This window comes from Fistularia commersonii, chromosome 10 (genome assembly GCF_037954325.1).
Source record: "Fistularia commersonii isolate RoL2024-O1a breed Wild chromosome 10, RoL_Fcom_v1.0, whole genome shotgun sequence".
Lineage (NCBI taxonomy): Eukaryota > Metazoa > Chordata > Actinopteri > Syngnathiformes > Fistulariidae > Fistularia > Fistularia commersonii.
In genome coordinates, this window is record NC_141293.1 from 8,585,410 (window position 1) to 8,605,698 (window position 20,289).

At 37.3% G+C, this 20,289-nt stretch overlaps 2 protein-coding genes across 2 annotated transcripts; both read left to right on the forward strand.

Annotated features, from left to right (window-relative positions):
• The first annotated feature begins 794 nt into the window (after positions 1 to 794).
• apom (apolipoprotein M) lies at positions 795 to 6,475 on the forward strand. The gene is made up of 7 exons (XM_086154356.1): positions 795 to 967; positions 1,878 to 2,017; positions 2,321 to 2,391; positions 3,495 to 3,629; positions 5,829 to 5,927; positions 6,009 to 6,037; positions 6,228 to 6,475. The coding sequence occupies exons 1-6, from the start codon at positions 854 to 856 to the stop codon at positions 6,020 to 6,022; spliced, it is 573 nt and encodes a 190-aa protein (XP_086010482.1). The 5' UTR covers positions 795 to 853; the 3' UTR covers positions 6,023 to 6,037; positions 6,228 to 6,475.
• Positions 6,476 to 10,536: 4,061 nt separating this feature from the next.
• On the forward strand, positions 10,537 to 15,775 carry lta (lymphotoxin alpha (TNF superfamily, member 1)). The gene is made up of 6 exons (XM_086154411.1): positions 10,537 to 10,707; positions 12,244 to 12,364; positions 12,954 to 12,996; positions 13,596 to 13,642; positions 13,766 to 13,850; positions 15,426 to 15,775. Exons 2-6 carry the CDS (start codon positions 12,245 to 12,247, stop codon positions 15,773 to 15,775), a joined length of 645 nt encoding a protein of 214 aa, XP_086010537.1. The 5' UTR covers positions 10,537 to 10,707; position 12,244.
• The last annotated feature ends 4,514 nt before the right edge of the window (positions 15,776 to 20,289 follow it).

Sequence of the window (20,289 nt, forward strand, 5' to 3'; positions counted from 1 at the left end):
AAAACAAAACTATTGCTTTTAATGTTTCTTAGAGTTTTAAAGGAAGTTTATCGATATAGCAGATGAACATATTTCTGGCTGACTGAAGTCCCTATAGCAACAAAGGTAACTGCCTCAGTGCCTGCGTTTTTTCCAAAACCCAACAAATGCAAACAAATAGAAGCCAGTGGGCATGTAGTTAATGATTCCTCATGCACTCAAGAAACTTTAACCATGGTCTGCTCAATAGTTTTCCAGAAACATTTTTACGATGAGATGTCTGTGTATGTATGTGATAATTACAACTTTGAATTCTGTAAAACAGATATGATGAATTGAGAAAATGGGATTTTGGAAATAAATTCAACCTGAATAAACACATTGAGAAAATTCACATTTCACTGACTGGACACAGTGTGCTCAAACAAAACAAATGATTTGTAGATATAACTAGAAATTGTTTTATTGAATGATAATAAAAGCATAAAAATCAAATCTTAAATGTAATAAATGTTTTTAACTCAATATTTTCACATGTAAAAAATGTTTCATGGACGTATTTGAGTGCATCAAGTTGAAACTATCTCTAGTATAGATGCATTTTTTTGACTTATGCTCTGGAAGTAAACCTATGTCAGCAAGGAAAAAGTTTGAAACTGTCTAAATTAATTCAAGAATGAAAAACTGTATAATTTACACAACATAACATTCAGTGTCGATGTACGTACCCCCACATGAAAACAAGGCGTACTGCAGCTGCACTGGTTAATAATTCACCATACAATCATATATTACAGTGACGAATAGGAGGGCTTTGCAAATTCAGGATTTCCAGACATTTCAATTGAGTGAAAAGAACTTCTACGCTACAAATATGTTGAATAATACCTTGACGTCTTTAATGAATTTATTCAACATGTTTTATCAAGTCATTGATCCCTGCACGTTTCCCACCCAGTTACCTGTCAACACTATAGACATCAATGAGGTGAGAGATTAAATAATATTTTTTCATTCTTTGTCCAATGAATACTCAAGCTTTGGTCTTAAAGTTTAGGTTTTCGCTTCAACTACCGTTCAAACTCATTTTCCTTTCAGTAAGTCTCTTAATATTCAGGTCAAATGTGTTTTTATACAACAATTTACAGTTGTGCTTCTCATCAAAAGATATAATATTTCAATGAAATATTAAATACATGTATCAATTATGTAACTTTTTTTGAACATGCCATGAGCATTGGATAAAGTTTATCAAAATATTGTAAGGTAATAGTTGAATGTGTACTGGGTACATTTGTTTGTTTGTTTGTTTTTTAGGTTAATTATAGTGAAAGAGCATTAATTATGATAGTAGTTGTTATTCAGCATTGACATCACATTAGATCTGTCTGTTGTGCAATAATGTAACTGGTATCAACACAATAATCACATTCAATTTGATGTAAAAAATTAAATATCCATGTCATTTGTTGTGTTACAATCTGTATGAGAGGGAGATCAGAGCACTTCAATGAGCTTTATTTTTTTATATTATTTCAAGCCATTTATTTGTACTAACCTCTGAAAGGAACTGCACAATGTTTCATAATCTTTCAGGTATATTTATAGGCATAAATATCAAGAATTACGTATTATTTGTAATCACCGATGAACTTTATTTTCAAGCCGTGTTTAGCAGAGGTCCTTTGTCAATTTCTTCCATTACAACTTCAGGTGTATTTCAGTTGTTTGTCTTTTGCAACAAATTTACTGTCTTTTTTTAAGTCATTATACTATAAAAGAGCACAAGTGACATATCAAGTCGTATATAAAAATATTGGACAAAGATTTATGTTGTAATAGTGAAACCAGTAACCTTACTGATAACCTGTTTGCATGTTTTTGTCCATCTGTTTTAGTACATGGGAAAATGGTACTTTAAGGCTGCTGTCAGCCACAAGGAAGCTGACATCCATCAATTCAGAGAAATGGATAATGTTGTACACTTCATGGAGGAGACAGAGAAAGGCACACTAAAACTGACTGCAGATATGCGGATGTGAGGCAGCAAAGTCGACACACACACACACACACACACACACACACACACACACACACACACACATCCAAGTCCAAAGGATAAGTGAAAGTGTCTTTGAATCTGTTTAGTTACGATCCTGTTGAACTTGTTTACAGCTATCCACTGTTTTTTTTCCAACCTGTTCTTGCGAGCTAGATTAATAAGAGAAGAATTTAGTAGTAAATTCACTGCTGGCTTCATGCTTAACATATGAATATTATTGTTGATTTAATTGTTTTAAAAATGAATTTAATACATTTTTTTAAACTTTTAATTCTTCAGAGGAGACAACTGTACTCAACAAACCTGGACGTATCATATCCACCCTGAGAAGGACTACTTAGATTTGGAAGGTAACTCAATTGTTAATGTGAATTTCAAACACATTTTCAAACACACATATCAAAATATATCCCTCTAATATTTAACAGAATAGTGTCCATAATATAGTGCATTCTCAATGTTAAGGAAATTGCAATTGGAAGCCAACAGTTACAAACACTACAGAAAATATAAATGTATAGCTAGATGTTTCTTGTTAACAGCAATTATTGATTTAAATGTCCATCCATCCATTGTCTACTGCCTTCCGGGATTGGGTCGCTGGGGCAGCAGCCGAAGCAGAAAGGCCCAGCTGACCACTCGGTCCAGCTCTTTCGGGAGGATCCCAAGGCCTTCCCTGGCCATCCTAGAGACAAAGTCCCTCCAGCATGTCCTAGGTGTTCAAGCCACCTCATCTGACTCCTCTCCCTGTGGAGGAGCAGTGACTACTCTGAGGTCCTCCCAGACGGCCAAGTTTCTCACCCTCATTTCAGCCACTTGGATCCGTGACCTTGTTCTTTCGATCACGTACCACAGCCCATGACCATAGGTGAGGGTAGGAATGTAGGTCGACCAGTAAATTGAGAGTTCTGCCTTTCGGCTCAGCTTCTTCTTCACCAGGGCAGACCAGTGCAGGGTCCACATCACTGCTGACGGGGGGGGGGGGGGGGGGTCATGTTATATTTTTAACAAATATAACATGACCCCCCCCCCCCTCCCCACAACAGTTTTCGTTTGGGGGATTTTATCTAACAGGTTTAACAAATTTCTTGTTGATTGTTCAGGGAAATTTTCCTTTAATTTTACTACGGTATCAAATGAATACATCTTTATTTTATAGAAAAAATGAAAACATATCCTCCTTTTACCTGTCACTTAATTTGATTTGATTTTTCCTTATTCTGGACTATACATTTGCTCCTGGAGGCTCTGCAGGAGGGCCTGATCCTCACTGTGGGAATTCACTTTTCTAAAAAAAGGTGCTCAAAGGGAATGGGTAGAGAAAAGGGAGAAAGAACTTTAGGGCAGAGAGCCATCAGCAACAGATTAGCTCTTGAGTGACTCATTCAGTTTTGATTATATTTTCTTGCTTCTGTCACTATTTCTGCCTTGTTGGGCCTGTAATCTGATCCAGGAAGGCCTCAGCGTAAGACACTCCTCTGGGCTGGGACTTATGCCAATTGCCCTACATGCATCATTGTGCAGGAAATAGAGCCTCCGTTGGACGCAATGGGCTCTGAGGACAGTCTCCAACGGTTCCTGCTGTACGGTTAGTCACATGGGAAAATGCTGTGGGCTGTGCATATTTCATTCTTTAGGTCTAAAATCACATCACAGAGAGATTATTCACAGATTTTTGACTTGACATTTCAATGTAGAATGGTGGTTGCGCTGTTTAACACTGTAAGGTTTTTTAAGATTGGTCAGCATACTCTGTGCTTGTTCCAAGCTCGATTTGAAGAGGAATGCTTTGTGACATCACATATATTGCAATTTGCAAAACGAATCCTTTCTGAGGATTCAACACCTGTAGGCAGGGGAATAGTGTGATGTTGGATCATATTTGAGCGTGTTGCATTCACTCACTCACTGTACAGTTTTCATTTCTATGGAAAAACTTATAGGAAATCCAGGAAATTCATAAGTTTTGAGGGAGTGGATCTTTGAAAAAAAATGAATGAAAAAATAAAACAAATTCAGTGAATAGCTAATAATGTATTGAAATACTGTCTCTTCCAATTATTCACTGGAGATACAGCAAATGTCAGCAGATGAAAATGTGAGATATGTGATTTGAAAAGGACAAAGTTGATCCTGCACTGGATGGAAAGGGGAGATAGAATGTGTGTGCAGTTTAATCACATAGTATGTAGTAAATAGACCAGGGGTGTCAAACTCATTTCTCATCACGGGCCACATACAGCCTAGGTAGATGTCGAGTGGGCCGGACCATTAAAATAATAGCATACTCAGCAATAAATAACCAAAATATCATGTCTTTCCTCTGTTTTGGTGTAAAGAAGTACAAGGACATTAGGAAAATCTTGGAATTTCATGAACAATCCTTTTACAAAACATTTCATGAAACACTTCATATTTCCTTAGATGAAAGTGCAATTTGCTTCTATCATTCACATGTATGCATTGCAATCATGTGATTCTGCGATCCCACTGATCGTACAAAGGCGCAAAACTTTAACAAGTAATTGGTATTGAAAAATATAGTAATGCACTTTAAGATTAAATGAGACTTATAAAGAAAGGGATTTTTAAACCATTTACACATGTGCATATAAAATCTAAATTGAATCCCTGCCCACACCCTAGAAACTAAAAAGAGTGCTATTAAATGTGTAAGGAAGAAAGTATTCACCTGTCCTGTAAATGTGTAAACTTCATACATGAAACATGCATACACATACAATACATACAGAAAATGTATGGAGTTGCATGAACAGTAGAATTCCACCATACTCGTTTGTAGTGAAGCTGGTGACTAACTTTAAATTGCAAATTTTCGCTATCAATTAGCTAGCTGGCTTTTATCGCTGCTTCGCTGATTTCTCGGCTATAGGTGAAAGTGGACCGCTGTGTCCTCAGACCCGCCAGCAATTCGTTGATCTTATCTCTTCTCAGTTGTCTTTGAAAGCTGTCATATTTTTCGCTCTGATGAGTCTCGTAGTGGCGCCGAATATTATATTCCTTAAATACCGAAACTTGTTGCAAACACGCCAAGCACAAAGGTTTCTCTGTAAATAAATAGGACGTAGTCAATTTTTCTTTGAAAATTCTACACTCTTTAACTACTTTTCTGTTTTGATAACGACATTTTGGCTAATGAGGGCGTAGCGGGGAGGTAGAGAACAGGGTAGAAATAACGTCATAACAAGCAGCAGATGGTGCATTGATAACGTCTGCTGATTGGTCCGTCTCAGTGATGCGGATTGTCATCTACTCTGACCGAAATAGTGCGCCCCCGAGCGGAAAATTCTTGAGTTGCATTTAATAAAAAAAAAAAAATCCTTTTCTTTTATGCATGTTTTCACTTTCAAATTATGCTGTGGGCCTGGTTGAACCCCTTTGCGGGCCGGTTCCGGTCCGTGGGCCGTATGTTTGACACCCCTGAAATAGACACTTACTGCTGATCAAAGCATATTCCTACACATTCTCACCTCTTGAAATTAAAACTGAATGGTCACAATTATACATTAAAAAATTAGCTAAATTGAAATGATCAAATTGTGAAAAAAAAACATGAATCTTTGTTGTCTAAAGGAAAACCGAGTATTTGACTTTCGTCGCATTCAACAAAAACTTGAATTTTCTTTCTTTCTTCTTCTTGGTGAAATAAAAACATTTTACATGCTAAAACATGCCATTGTACTTCAGAAGTTACAGTGAGATTTGAACAGTACTGCAATTGTTTACTGATGTTACTCATTAAACATTAACAAACTCTATATTCCAGCCCGAGAAAAGGACATAGACGCACAGGTGGTGACAGTTTTCCGAAAAAATGTGAACTGTCACAGGCCTGTGGTGAGCGTCAAACTACCTCAAGAGAAAGGTTTGTCATCTGGGTAAAAAGGAAAATTGATAACCAAATCCTGTGATGTTGTGATTCTAAAAATTTTATCTGTATTTACAGATTTCTGTTCCTAGATTTTTTTTATTCAGGTAGGAATACGTTTTATTATCTTTCTAATGTTCCATCTCAATTTTTCAAAAGTATTGTCCTGCTAAAAGGAAAATATATAGAATTATTGTGACATACAACTTAACAACAGAATTCCTATATGGTTTTTTTTTCATTATTGTTTCATATTGATCTGCTTTAACTTGTTGAAATAATTGTGTTATCACTCAGTTTTGGCCAAAACAGTCAGTGTGTTACCATGGAGACCAAGGGTGACAAGATGCCACTTCAAGTTTTCATCTGCTTTTCTCCTGAACCAGTGATTAAGATGATGGTGATTGGTTAAATAACAAACAATCCATTGTTCTGGGCACTAAACACTAATATGACAAAACAGTGGGTGAAAGAGGTATCACATAACCCGGAAGACAAGAAGAAATAAAAAAAAAAATTGTGTTGAGGCCCTGCCAATAAATCTTGTGAGCCCTTCTGCTGTGTCACAATTCATTTTTCCCAGAAGAATCAAAAACATGTCACCACAGGTGTGGTTGTTTCTGTTGTAGTAACCATAATTAAAAACAATGAAACAAAGAAACACACACACAGACACACACACACACTTAAAAGCTGTTAATTGTAAAATCCATGTTTAACTCAGGTTTTTCAAGAGGGAACCTAAATTATGAAGTAACGCTAAACAGTATAGCAGAACACAAAAAAAGTTGAAGCAAATCACAGAAGAACTAGAGACAAATGAAAGAAAGGGAATCCTTAGATGTGGAACAAAACCAACAAAAAGCCCAGAGTGTCGGAGCTGACATCCCCTTTTTCACTCTTTGTCTTGTATTTATACACAACGGGTGCTAAAAAGAAAGCCACATTTCTATGACACTCTTAACAGTTTCAGAGTTGCAGATTTAAGTCTCAGCACAAAGAGGATATGAAACGATGGGTAGTCGCTGCATAAAAATAATGAAATGTGAACTGGTTCTGTGCCAATTTTTTTTTCAAAATTTGGTTTTCTCTTTCCTTTCTCGGTTAACATCTGCTTTTCAATACATCACCATATCGAAATGGGAAAAGGAAGAAGCAATTAACAAAAAAAAACCACACAAAAACAAGATGAAGACAATTAAGCTTCTTGGACTCTGGGTTATTTGGAAAGGAAAACAAAATTCAATTAACTTTTCGCTTGTTGGTGTAACTGTCAGACAGTCATTGTTCTGATATGAGGAACAGGGAGTTTTTTGTTTTTTTTTCGCAAACACCTCTTCATTTTCATATACATGCTTAGTTGTTTCAACTTATCCGGGTAAATAAAATTGTGTAGTCAACGAAAGCCTGTGTCTCAGGAGGTTAAAATGATGTTGAAGTGTTTAAGATGCTTCGTGTTGGCGTGTGTGTGTACGTATGTGCATGCGTTTGTGGTGAGAGCATAGGTTGCCACAATTGCCCACTTCTTTCCATCTGTCAAAAAATCCATCTGACACAAATGCATAATTTGCCGTAATAAATGGAGATCATGTGTAACTTCACACTAAGAGTGCAGACATCCAAAACCATATTAAACTACTTTCTTATTCACTGCAGCAACATTAAGCTTTACTTTTATGCCACGGTAGCTCCATTAGCCGACCTTTATGCTCTGAATCATTTGGAGACGTGAAAAAAGACATTGTTGTCCTTGTGCTCTCATCAAACAGGTAACTTTCAGAGTAATCATTAGATGTGTAGATATTTTTGTTGTGCTTTTGTTTGTGCTTTTGCATCTCTGACTAAGAAAAAGTACAGGACAGTTCATGGTATTTCATTTATCTCAGGGGAGAGTGGCGTGTGGGATGGGGATGTCCCATGGAATATAAAATTGAGAACATTGAAGGGAAACTGAAATTGACCCTCTCACTCTCTAACTTAAAGGTCTGTCTTCAATCCTCAAATCTGCTTTCACTGACATTTCTTTTTGCTTTGTTTTTAAAATCATCCTTGAGGCCACATCCTCTCTGAAATCATGCTATCGATCCTTCTGACACTGAACTCTTCATTTTCATCCCCAGGAAAGCCAGCCATGTATAACGTTGTGTCACAGCCCAGGCTACTGTTCCTCACACCCCAATGTTACACGTCCTTCCTATATATCCCAGCTGATTTGCATTTTTTCAGTTTCTTTCCAATATTGGTAGTCACAGATTTTAATTCTGGGGGGTACTATGATAACATTGTCTCGTTTTGATATTGTCATATGTACATATAAACATTTTATATATTGTAGCTTCCTATCTCTGTCATTTTCTCTTATCTCATACAGTCTCATATAACCATACTTGCCATATCTCATCTAATTCAAAAACAAGTATAAATACAAAAAACTTCAGGTCTGCAAAGGGATGAACGTTTTCGAAAATTAGATCTCATCTTTTCTATTGTACCTCATTCTGTGATTTTTCATCTTAGCAAGATGTTTGTTGCAATTTGTAGGAAATGCCAAAATATCTTCCTCATAATTCGTACCAAAGTCTTTGATTTCAATCTTGCACCATACAGCAAATTTCATTCTGTTGTCAAGCAGTATTTGTACTTCCCATAGACCTACCTCAAAACAGATGACAGCACTGACACTACAGTGTAAAGGCCAAAGGATAAAGTGGTAACTTTATGGATTTTAAGTCTCTCAAAACACTTCTTGACTATGAAAATGAGCACCACAGATATGCAGATATTTACGCTGGCTTTCCCATGTTTTCTCATGCAACCTTGGCAAATGCCTCACAGCTGTTAAAGGTTTGGTGCAATGCTGGAGAAAGCTACTCTTAAAGCAAACAGAGAGGGAGGTGTTGCTATGGTAGGTGGTCAGGTCTTTGCTAAATTCCTATTTATTGAGATTTTGCGTCTGTACATGGCCACCTCTAGTAGCCATTAGAGCAGGGGTGGGCAAACTTTTTGGCTCAGGGGCTGCATTGACTTTTAAATTTTGACAGATGGGCTGGGTCCACACAAGATACGATACATATAAAAAATAAAAAATAAAAATAAAAAACACATTTGTTAACAGTACATATCAGACTCATCTGACATTTGTCTGAACATTGTCTGACATTTGCTTTGAAAATAAAACCGGCTTGGTTTTGAAGGCTCTGACGTTTTCTTTCATTTCATGCACAAACACTTGTAGCTTCATGTCCAGCTCATTCATGTGTGTCAGTATGTCCACAGTAAAGGCTAAATCACAAAGCCACTCTGTGTCATTCAGCTTAGGAAAATCCTCATCTCCAAAAATGAAATACTCTCCCGTTCGAGCTCCCACACTCATTGATCCAATCATTCAATTATTCACATCAAGTATGAATTTTGTACCAATCTTTGGTGGGCCGGATTAAAAAGACCAACGGGCCGGATGTGGCCCGCGGGCCGTAGTTCGCCCACCCCTGCATTAGAGGCTTCTTCTGCCTCTTTGAGCCACATCTTTCGACTGGATATGACCAAACTGTGCAGCGCAGTGTCACCTCATTTTAAGGCAGAATTACTGTCCCTCAGCATGAACTTCAAGTCAGATGTCATCCATTGGATGACGTGTGACACAGGTTTCAACAACAGCAGGTACAAGGGCTGATAGCCAAGTCTAATGTATTGAAATTTATACTGCAATAAATTATAATTGGGACTTGTCACCTTGTAACCAGGGGTTTCGGGATGCCATAGAATGAAATCTCCCCGAGCCCTTGACACAAAAAATGTAAATAAATAAAACATAATTGTTTTTAGGACGCCTTTCAGTCATGCGCCCTTGAATCCCACCCTATGTGGCACCTCTGCTTTAAGATATGCTTTGCAAAGCAAACAAGCACTTGTAACTTGTAAAATTGCACAATTCATATAGATTCCTATTTTTGAGAAACAACTAACTAATTAAGTTACAATCTTTCAAGAATTGAAATAAATGTCCTTGCATAAACTTTCAATAGTTTTTCTTTAAATGCAGAATTTTTTTTTCTTAAATAGATAAAGGTCCATAATTCATGCAGTGACTTTCCGTGGCCATTGTAAATTCCCCTGAATACTGATCTCAATTGAACTACAAAATAGCTTAAAATAAACTGGCTGAAAAAACAAAATGGATTTGGCTACTTTAAATAAATACAAATTTTTATATTCTTAAATCGTATATACAACCACAGCACAAATGGGTCACAATTTTCTCATAGAAATGGACTTTGGAGTAAGATAGACCAGGCAGAGAGTGTATCTAGATGATGTAATCAAGTGGTGATGGATGTATTTCCCCCTTATACATCAGGTCAAGACTGAACAAAGGCAGCTTGTAGAAAAAAAGTCCCTTTTCTGATTGATTTTGAGAATAAATGCCAAATATAAATAGCCAGATCTGGTATTTCACACTCTGCCCACTGCATTAAATATGTCATTGCAAGTCATAGAAGGTCAAAACCAAACCCCTCACAGGTATATATTAACAGTTTACATCTCATCAAGTATTTCAAAATTGAAAAAAAAAAAAAAAAACCAAAACGCTGTCTCACCAGATCAAGCCACTCCCAATTCACTCTCAGCCAAACATAATTTGTACTCAGGAGTAACCAAACTCACAAGCTCATCTACCCTCCAAGTTCAAAACCTCTCTCTCTCTCTCTCTATATATATATATATATATGAGTGGAGAGAGGTAACAAATCAGCAGCAGCAGAGTGAAACACACTGGGTGAGTCTCTGCCAGAGAAATTCTATTACTAATGTTGCCTGTTTCTAAGGAGTCCTTGCTGCTGCCAGCAAAAAAAAGCTCTTGCTGCTGGGATGTAAAAGCTATGATAAGTACTGCACTGTTAGAGTTTCCAAGGCTTAAACTTTTTCTTACATAATGAGGTTTTGATGACTTAACATTCAGCCATTTGCGAAGTCCATAGCCAGTTAACCAAAATCATATGGTGCTGGATTGAAAATGAAGAAAAAAATATGAATGTCTTGGTTACTGGATGCATTATGGTCGCAGTTTTACATCAACAACGTGCCTTAGATATGATTGGATATAAAATCAAAATCATTAATCGATACAATAATTATGAGTAATACCGTCATGCTGTCAATTGCTAAACATATGTCCAAGAAATTTGAATTTGTCAAGCTTTTTTATTTTAAAGAGTTTTCTACAAGTGTTTTGAAATGTACAGCGGTGGATTATGCATTGTACCGTATGCTTTTTGGAAAACTCCAAAATGTTCCTCCAAAGTGAGTCATGAAATGGTAACAACACAATTCATTCAAACAAAAGAAGATGGTGAATCACAGCTATTCAAGTTTTTGTATCAATGTTGTAAGTCCTACTCTGGTTTATGGGAAGCAAACAATGTATAATAATATTTTAAGCTACTAATCTGCTCCTTCTTCAGTTTGGGCTTTTTGTTGCTGATGATATTTTAGTTTCACCTGAAATAGTTGCTATACTTAGATTACAGTGGTATTTCAATACTTACTATCAACTTTCACAATCTGCCATTATAAATAAACAAAAAAAAATGTGAAAATGCAACAAAATCTGCATAAGTGTCCTCCAGGTTTTCCGGTTCCTTACACAGTCTAAAAATATGCAGTAGGTTCATTGGAGGCGCTGAATTGCCCAGATGTACAAATGAAAGAGTGAATGGTTGAATGTCTCTGCATGCATCCCTATGATTGACTGGCGGCCAGTCCAAGGTGAATCCAAGGACAGCTGGGATAGACTTCAGCCCCTATGTGACCTGAATGAAGACTAAGGGGTATAGATAATGTGTGGAAAAAATAATTATTGTTAGCAAGAAATTAGTAAGTAATATAGATTCAAAAGGAGATCATTAGTTTATGTATTGCAAACTACTGAAACAGGAGCCTGAGAAGACCTCAATGGAATCATGTATGGATGTAGTAAAACAAGGGAAGAGAATTTAGAGAATGGGATGAGATGAAGGTGGATTATTTACTGTGCCCCTCCCTGAGGGGAACAGCTGAAAGGAAAAGGAAAGGAAAAGAAGAAAACCTACAGAAACATTATTTTCATATGATGTCAATGCTGATTCTCTGCCAGACTCAGGAATTAAAGCAGCCCTGCAGATATGTTTCTCATGGGAGATTAGTCATGTCTGATTAAGTATTAAAGATGCCTGCAAAGGGCATGGTACTAGTCCAGTCTTTATGGTTGTGGCTTGACTAGTTCAAAGGTCAGTGACAAAACCATTGTGTGTTTGTTTGTGTGTGTGTTTGACAGAATGCCGGGTCAGTCGAGGTCCTGCAGTCAGTACCAGGTGCTGGTGGTGTGGTGCTGTCTCCTCACTGTGGCGTGGTTGTTCACAACAGCATACATTATCATCAATCTGAAACAAATGAAGGTAGCTGTCTGCATTTGCTCTTGGAGATGAAACCAGAGTGGACAGTTGAAATGAAAAGATATCACAGTAGTAAACATCAAAAAAATAAAAAAACAAAATAATCACACTTGGATGTAAAGAAATAAAGGGTTGTGAAGTATTTTTGTACAGTGTAAACACTCGAATATGTTCACTGTATTGCTAGATTATCATCACAACATATCTAACATATACATATCCAACTATACATTTTACTGGAAAGCCTGTCAAGTTAACTGTGTGTATGTATGCAACATACATGAAAGTATTATTGGTCAACTTTTCCAGTTTTTGTGAATATATTTTTTTAATTTGGATGAAAATTAGGAAACCTGCCGCTGTAAACTGAAGGTTTACAGTTACTGTACATCCAGATTGATTTTGTACAGTAAATGAATGATAAATGTTTGCACAAGTGATCTTAGTCGGTTTGTTTGATTAAGATCTCCATACCTCCAGACTGATTTTCAATACATCAATATAATAGGTGGCGTAAAAACATCCAATAACAGTCAATAGTTAGTATTATAATATAATTTTAGTAGTGCTCATCATTTTCCCGTTGTCTTAGGGTGGAGTCACCACGTCGACAAGGAAACCCTTCAGTCAAACAGGTCTGTAAATGGAAAATTCTTTTTCTAAAAAAATTCCATTTCCTCATTTGAAACCAAAGGGCTTACTGTCTAGTTTCTAGTTTGAAAGGTTAAAAATTTTCCAAATCAAAGTTGTTGTTTTTTTCCATTTTAAACAAAAGCTCACTCAGTCAGTTGTCATGTCAAGTCAGGTCACTCCCATAGTTCATAATGGGACACTTCAATCAGGACACAATATAATGCAATTTTAGTCGATACTGTGCATCTCTTATGCAATAAACTACACTAATCCCTATTTTTCTTTCAACCATACCGTGCATTTCACTGTGGGTTAGTGTTTCTGGTCTCCTGGTGATGTGCCCAAACAAGTGCTGTTTTCGCCTGCCTGCGATTTTAACAAATGCTTCATATTCTCTTATTAGCTGGTTAGCTAATTAGCTAATTAGCTAATTAGCTAACCAGCAACGATTAGCTAATTAGCTAATTAGCTAATTGTTGCTTCGGTACTTGGCATGTTCTTTTTCTATGTGATACCACATTTTCTATTGAAACAGTGAAGTGCAATTGCATGTATTCTTTCATCCTGCTGTTAACCATGAGTTAAATTCTCATCCTGGCAGTTTTAACCTTTAGCTGCACTAACTATTCCTCTTGGTGTGTTGAGTTGGTGAGTTGCTATTGCTAGTCATGATTCTATTTCACCATCAGATGTCTCTCACACACAGACACACATATCAGAAATCATCTGGGTATTTACTCAAGTTTAAATACAATTTGATGCAAAAAAAAGGTTACACAATTGTTGCACATACTAACTCAAGTAATTTCCTCTTCAGAATCTTCTCCATCTTACATCGAGCTGATGTGCCAGAATTGTAAGTCCTCTATTCCTTCCAAGTTTGAAACTAGTCATTTTGTGTGTGTGTGTGTGTGTGTGTGTGTGTGTGTGTGTGTGTGTGTGTTTATTTGTGCTTGTATGATCATGACTTTAAATAAAAGAAAAGTATTTTTTAGAGTGCTTTGAGATTTCAGAGTTTCGTATCTAGATCCTAAATTTTAGTGTTCAATATTTTTTCATGTTCAAGATATTGAACATAAAATGGTACAGTCTAAATTTATTACAGAAGGATCACATCTACAAGAGAGTGTTTGGGAGTGTGTGTTTGTGTGTGTGATTCATGACTAGATGAACTTGGGCTCCCGATACCACAGGTGATATACCAAACTAAGGAGTTCATCTCCAGATCTACCATTCACACACAAAACAGTTTCCAAAATAGGGTCAATACCAAGCAGGAGAATTTCATTGAAACTTGTTTCTTTGAACAGAAATGTCACTGTTTTTCCACTAAATTGGTGTGGGTTGTTGATCAAGATTCCAGGAAACCTGGTTCAGTCGAAGGAAGTGAATTCTGCTCTCAAGAGCTTGGAGGAGCATCATGCTGTCAGTAGAGGGAGCTGTATGACTGAGGCAAGAACTGTTTCGATCTCCTGGGTGGAAACTTAACCTTTCCATCGTAGTCCCTGATGTATCCACTGCAATGGGAATTTAAATGTTTTTTTAATCATCCAGACAAAATGTCAGACTCTTTTTACACAAGTGCTTGCAGCTCCTTTTTTTTTGCTCATTTTGAATCCTACGTTATATCACAGACAAACATGGCAGAAATTGCTGCCAACAAAAGTAGCACGTTTCTAGGCAGTACTAGGGCTGGTTACTTTGTTTGGAATCCGAAGACCAACTGGTCTTTTTAGTATAAAGATAATGTTGCACATGAACAAGTTAGATGTGTGTGTGTTGGTTCATGGATTCGCTGAAGGCTCCAAGTGTCTGTAAGCAAATATAAATGTAAGGATTTAAGTATTAACCTTTTCTAAAATGATGCATTAAAGATTAAATAATGACCAGGGAAAAAACAGGATTATAACAGAAACGAAAGCCAGACTAACAGATAGCTGGAGAGACATATAGAAAGATAGATGGATAGAGATGCAACTAGAGGGAGGGGTGTTAGGAATTGTTTTTGTTATCTTTATATTTTTCTAAAATTTATTTCATTTATTTTTTTAATTTGAATGCATGCGGTCCCCAGCCCTTCCAGCCTGCATGTCGAAGAGTCAGTACTTTTGCACATGTGACTCGGGCAAGCTATCGAACCCCAAGTGACTCACTATTATCTAGTTAGCGCTTTGGATGGCAGCCCTGCCAAAATCAGAGTTTGTATGTGTGTGTAAATCGGTGAATGCCATCCAGTGTAAAATGCTTCGGAAGCGTGAGGTCATTAAAGTGTGATATATTTGGGGGCTGTTTAACCTTTCAAGAAAACAAACTTTAAACCTCTGTGGAAGTAAAGTTACAGACACAAAACCTGAACCAAATCAATGAGTCACTGCCTGAAGAGCACAAAAAGCCTTTCCAGCTCAATGTTTGTTTAACTAATCCCCTACAGCTACATTTCCTTTCTGGGAGGACAACTTCACCAAATGTGAGTCCTGCTCCTTCATCCTGCAGAACAACTCCATCGTCTGCCTGAGGGACAGTGTCACCCTTCTCTACGCCCACGTCACCTTCAGAGAACACCCAGTGCAGAACAAGACTAAATCAGTGGTTTTGTTTAGAAATGCCACGTTGGGTAAAAGGAAAAGGAAGCTGGTTGAGGGGACCTACTCACCCACAATGGTGGGTTCGGTGTGGGTGGCTAAGGTTGTCATTATGAAGCAGGGGGACAGCATCAGCTTAAACATCAACGGAGATTTCCTCACAGATAACACATTCTGGGGCGCCTATAAGCTCAATTAGACCTGCTGGGCTCAAGGATTTGCTTCCAGATGGACTAGAAGACTAGAAATAAATAAAAAAAATGTCAAAATAACATGTATGAAAGGTTTAGAGCGCCAATGTCTTTAGGGAAACCAACATTTACAACAATTACAGACTTAATTTGTGATCATTTTCATAAATGCATCTTCGTTAAAGTAAAAACAAAAGAGCATTTTCTTATATTAGAGCATGTTCATTTATTTGATTCTACTTTAAAGGGTGGTGCGTATGGCGTGTATGATTGACACAGCTGTCTGCATTGTGCTGTATATGACTCAGATAAGTGAACATAAACTGGAATGTTCATGCAGAATTTCAAAAAGAAGGTATAGTTAACTAAAAACTATTAGAAACATGGTGACATACATTGTGGAAATGGAACAAGTGATGACGTTATGAAGAGATTGTGCCGGTAATGGCTCACACATTGCCTGTGAGACAGAACGGTGACTTCCTGTCTCTAACACGCCGATGTACCTTCGTTATACCATTAGCTTCTCCTTTTCCTTTCGGCTTTTCCCCTCAAGGGTCGCCACAGTGAATAAACCCCCTCCATCTAAACCTATTCTCCGTATCCTCTTCTCTCCTGTCCCTCTGATGGACTCATTTCTGATCCTATTCATCTTTGTCACTCCCAAAGAGAAACTCAACAGCTTTATCTCTGCTACACCCAGCTCTGCTTTCTCGCTTCTCCTCGATGTCGACTTCTGCTCTCGGTCTAGTTTCCACTACTCTTTCCCAGAACTTCATTGTATGGCCCATCAACTTTATCCCTCTATACTTACCACAATTCTGCACATATCCCTTATTCTTAAAAAAGGGCACACTACACTTGTTCTCCGTTCCTCAGATATCTTCTCACTCTCCAATATCTGATTGATTAATCTGACCAGAAACTCGACTGCCACCTCTAGACACTTCGTACCTCCACAGGTATATCATCAGGACGAGCTCCTAAGCTTCTAGATTTCCTATCTTTCCACCTGGTGTCCTGGACACACAGTATAACCACCTTCCCAACTTCCATCCATCAACTCGCTAGCTTTTCTTACCATCATCATCCCAATATTCAAAGTCCCTACTCTCAGTCCCAGACCCTTGTCTTTTCTCTTCTCTATCTGCTTCCGAACACGCCTTTCTCCTCTCCTTCTACGACCCACGGTAGCCCAACTTCCACTTACACCCTGTAGGTTAATCGGCAACAATGGCGGCTGTTGTTGCCTTGACTGACACCCTTCCTGACACAACCCTCTGCATTTTTCCATGCTTGAGACCAGCTCAGGATGACACCGGCTTTTGCTGCACTGAGGCTGAAATAACTATGTCATTATGAAGCGCGGAAATACTGTATTTCTAAATATCAATCAAATGATTCAAAGTAAGGATGATGTAAAATTCTTCCCGTTTCAAAGTAAGTGATTTATTGTTTTTTTTTAGATTACACTGTAGCTGATGTAACATGTGTTTGCATGTGACGAACCAATTGGTCATCATGTGACTGTTTGGGTGGTGGATGAAACAATACAACCTAACGTTTTCTTTTGCAAAATTTTCCCATGTTATAATTTTTTTTTTTGTTACATTACATCACATTACATTACAGTCATTTGGCAGACGCTTCTATCCAAACCGACTCACAGGAAGTGCAACTGTCACCAAAGATCCAGACTATATACATAGATACATACATTTATTTAATCATTTTTTAATTTTTTTTTTTTTTTGGGGGGGGGGGGGGGGTGAGGCTAATAAATATTTTAGGGTGATAAATATTTTAGGGCATCTTTATTTTGAAGTGAGAAATCTGATTGTAGTTTTCAATCAATTAACTAAATTGACCAAACTCACCACGTATTTTTCTCCCCTCATTTGTCTGTTTGTTTATTTATTAAAGTATATTTATTGTTAATTTGAAGGCCATCATTTACAGTTTTTCGGGTCTTCTTTTGCAATGTTTGATTTTAATGTAATATTATCGATTGTGTTTTGATTTTTCCATCAACTAGAGTCTCGCAATTAATTAATGAGCTGTACACATTAAATGATTGTTCAAGTGGGAGGGTGCAATAATTTATTTTTTAATAAAACAGCACAATAGCCAGAATGGATGCATTTATTTTTTATGTACATTGTTTCTGTTCAAATCACAAGCAAACTCAGCCTTTCTGTATCTAAAAACAAACTTGAGATATCAGTGCTTTAATTCTGTAATTATCATTCAAAAACAAATGATCAGTGCTTTTTCCCTCCCTGCTAAGTTTGTACAATTCACTGGGTCATCTGAGCCTTGGAGAAGTGAAACAAAGAAGTGTGAGTAGCAGATGACTGGGAAAATCTGAAAATAATAATTTCATAGGTTCCTTTCAGCTCAGAAAGTGATCGAACATGGTCAAATCTGACAGAGCTGAATTTCAACCTCTCACTGTACTTCGTTGCATTTTATTTATTTATTGTTTCACAGGTGCAGCCAAAAGCAATTCTTAGAAACTGAATCAAGTCCACTTTCTGCTTACGGGACTATGAGCAAATTACATTACGTGTCTTCCAATTCTGTGGACTGCATAAACCTCATGTAGTGTTTTGTAATACACCGTCATTGTCAGGACTACTGTTGGAAAACAATCAGACCTCAGGTGTTGGATCTCTGTGTCAAGATAACTGTAAAAAACAAACTGACTGATATGAGACACCATATTAATTGGAATCTGATTGAACTCTCACACTGTTTCAGTGTTAACATTCAGAAGACATTTCATTTTGGCCATGTGAGAGCTTTAAAACCACACCAGGAAATGTTTGACACTGACACCATAAACAGCAGTCAACAAATGTCAACCAGTCAACTAATTTTTTTATTTGTTTTCACAACAACCACCATGTGAGGAACCAAATAAATATGTGAAAGCTCGCTATTGTCAAACTGACATATTGATCACTGTTTAATTTTGGCAGAGGCCGTGATGAGCTCCCCTCTGACCACCCCATTTGTATTGAGGATCAGCAAGTCTCTGTACAAAAATGTATCTAAACCGATATGGTTTTATTTGCAAAGAGATTGCATGTTTTTCTGACTTCCGTTTTTCACAATGGCATTTTCCGTTCTTCACTTCATAAAAGTTATATGTTTTTCTAAGTCAAGATACAGCATGTTGTGTCAAGCCTGAGGATGTCTGCAGTGGTTACCATCAGTTTCATCATGTCTTGTTTTGAAGGTTTATACATATAAAATCAGCTGTGATCAATATTTCAATGAATTTGATGTAATGGTTTCCTTTGCAGAGAATTCTCAACCCACATTATGTACTCCCCTCCTGACAATCTCAAAAGCAGCTCGAGCAACATATTCATGCAGCTTGTATGTCTGAAGGAGCCAACCAGGAAACCGTCCGTGCACGGCGCAATAAGACGGTACAATCATCCGCCCTGGTTACATGTGCTTGCAAAGAGCTGCACTGAGGCACCTGCAAAATCTCTCGCACTCCATGGGAACACACTCAAACATCACTGTCACTTACATACTTCATACACAAATTAAATGATCGTCAGTGACTTCCCAGTGAAATATTCATCTCATTCTATACATAAATCTATTCTCTATGACATCCATGATGTACTTACCCATGTCATTATGTATATGTACAAAGAAGCCTCTCAGACGAGACACGAAATGTCCTTAATAGACAAGGTTTCCCACAACCTGGAGGAATAAAAACCATAGGCATACTGTGAATGTACCATCTATCTATCTATCTATCTATCTATCTATCTATCTATCGATCTATCGATCTATCGATCTATCTATCTATCTATCTTACTAATTTTGTCTAACTGCTTTGGTTTTAAGTTTGGTCTTAAGATTTGGTCTCAAATTTGCAGGTTTATTTTCTTGGATCGACCGTGTGTCACTTATCGGCTCGCCCACCACTTGATTTTTAAATTAAATATTCTCGTTTGGCTTGTGGAGTACCTCTCCACCGTTTCCTGAGATTCTCACGTTGTCTGATTTCCGTCTTTATAACTGCATTATGATGAGTTAATCTCTTTGAAAGTCAAGGGACAAGGGAATTTTTTTCCCCTTTGAGCATACAAGTCTTCACATGTGACCCAGTCAACTCCTTCCCCTTAAATCACTCTCCCAACAATGACATACTCTTTCCCCTTTCCTGCTGTGAGTTGGGGTTTTCTTAAAATTTCTCTTCTGCATGAAGGTGGGAAATTTTACCATCAAAGCAAACCTTTGTGAAATTTTTCAGTGAAGTGGTACCGCTATAGCAACACAGCAGAGTAGAATTTCTGGTTTGACTGCACAGTCTTATATTGTACTGATGCAATTTTGCACTCTGCTGTGTAACTTTACTGCATCGTTACTAAAACTGCAGATTGATACGGACAAATTAGAAATTGTGTAACAGTAATACTGAATGAAACTGTGATATCAAAAAAAAATCCTAATTCTAAATATAATTTGGTGCCTTTGTCTTAAAGGTTGGTGG

Coding starts and splice junctions, on each gene's coding strand:
- apom (XM_086154356.1), top strand. CDS start 854: ATGTTGAATAATACCTTGACGTCTTTAATGAATTTATTCAACATGTTT. Junction 2,018..2,320: donor CTGACTGCAGATATGCGGAT/GTGAGGCAGCAA, acceptor TTAATTCTTCAG/AGGAGACAACTGTACTCAAC. Junction 2,392..3,494: donor GGACTACTTAGATTTGGAAG/GTAACTCAATTG, acceptor AATCTGATCCAG/GAAGGCCTCAGCGTAAGACA.
- lta (XM_086154411.1), top strand. CDS start 12,245: ATGCCGGGTCAGTCGAGGTCCTGCAGTCAGTACCAGGTGCTGGTGGTG. Junction 12,365..12,953: donor TCAATCTGAAACAAATGAAG/GTAGCTGTCTGC, acceptor CCGTTGTCTTAG/GGTGGAGTCACCACGTCGAC. Junction 13,851..15,425: donor CGAGCTGATGTGCCAGAATT/GTAAGTCCTCTA, acceptor AATCCCCTACAG/CTACATTTCCTTTCTGGGAG.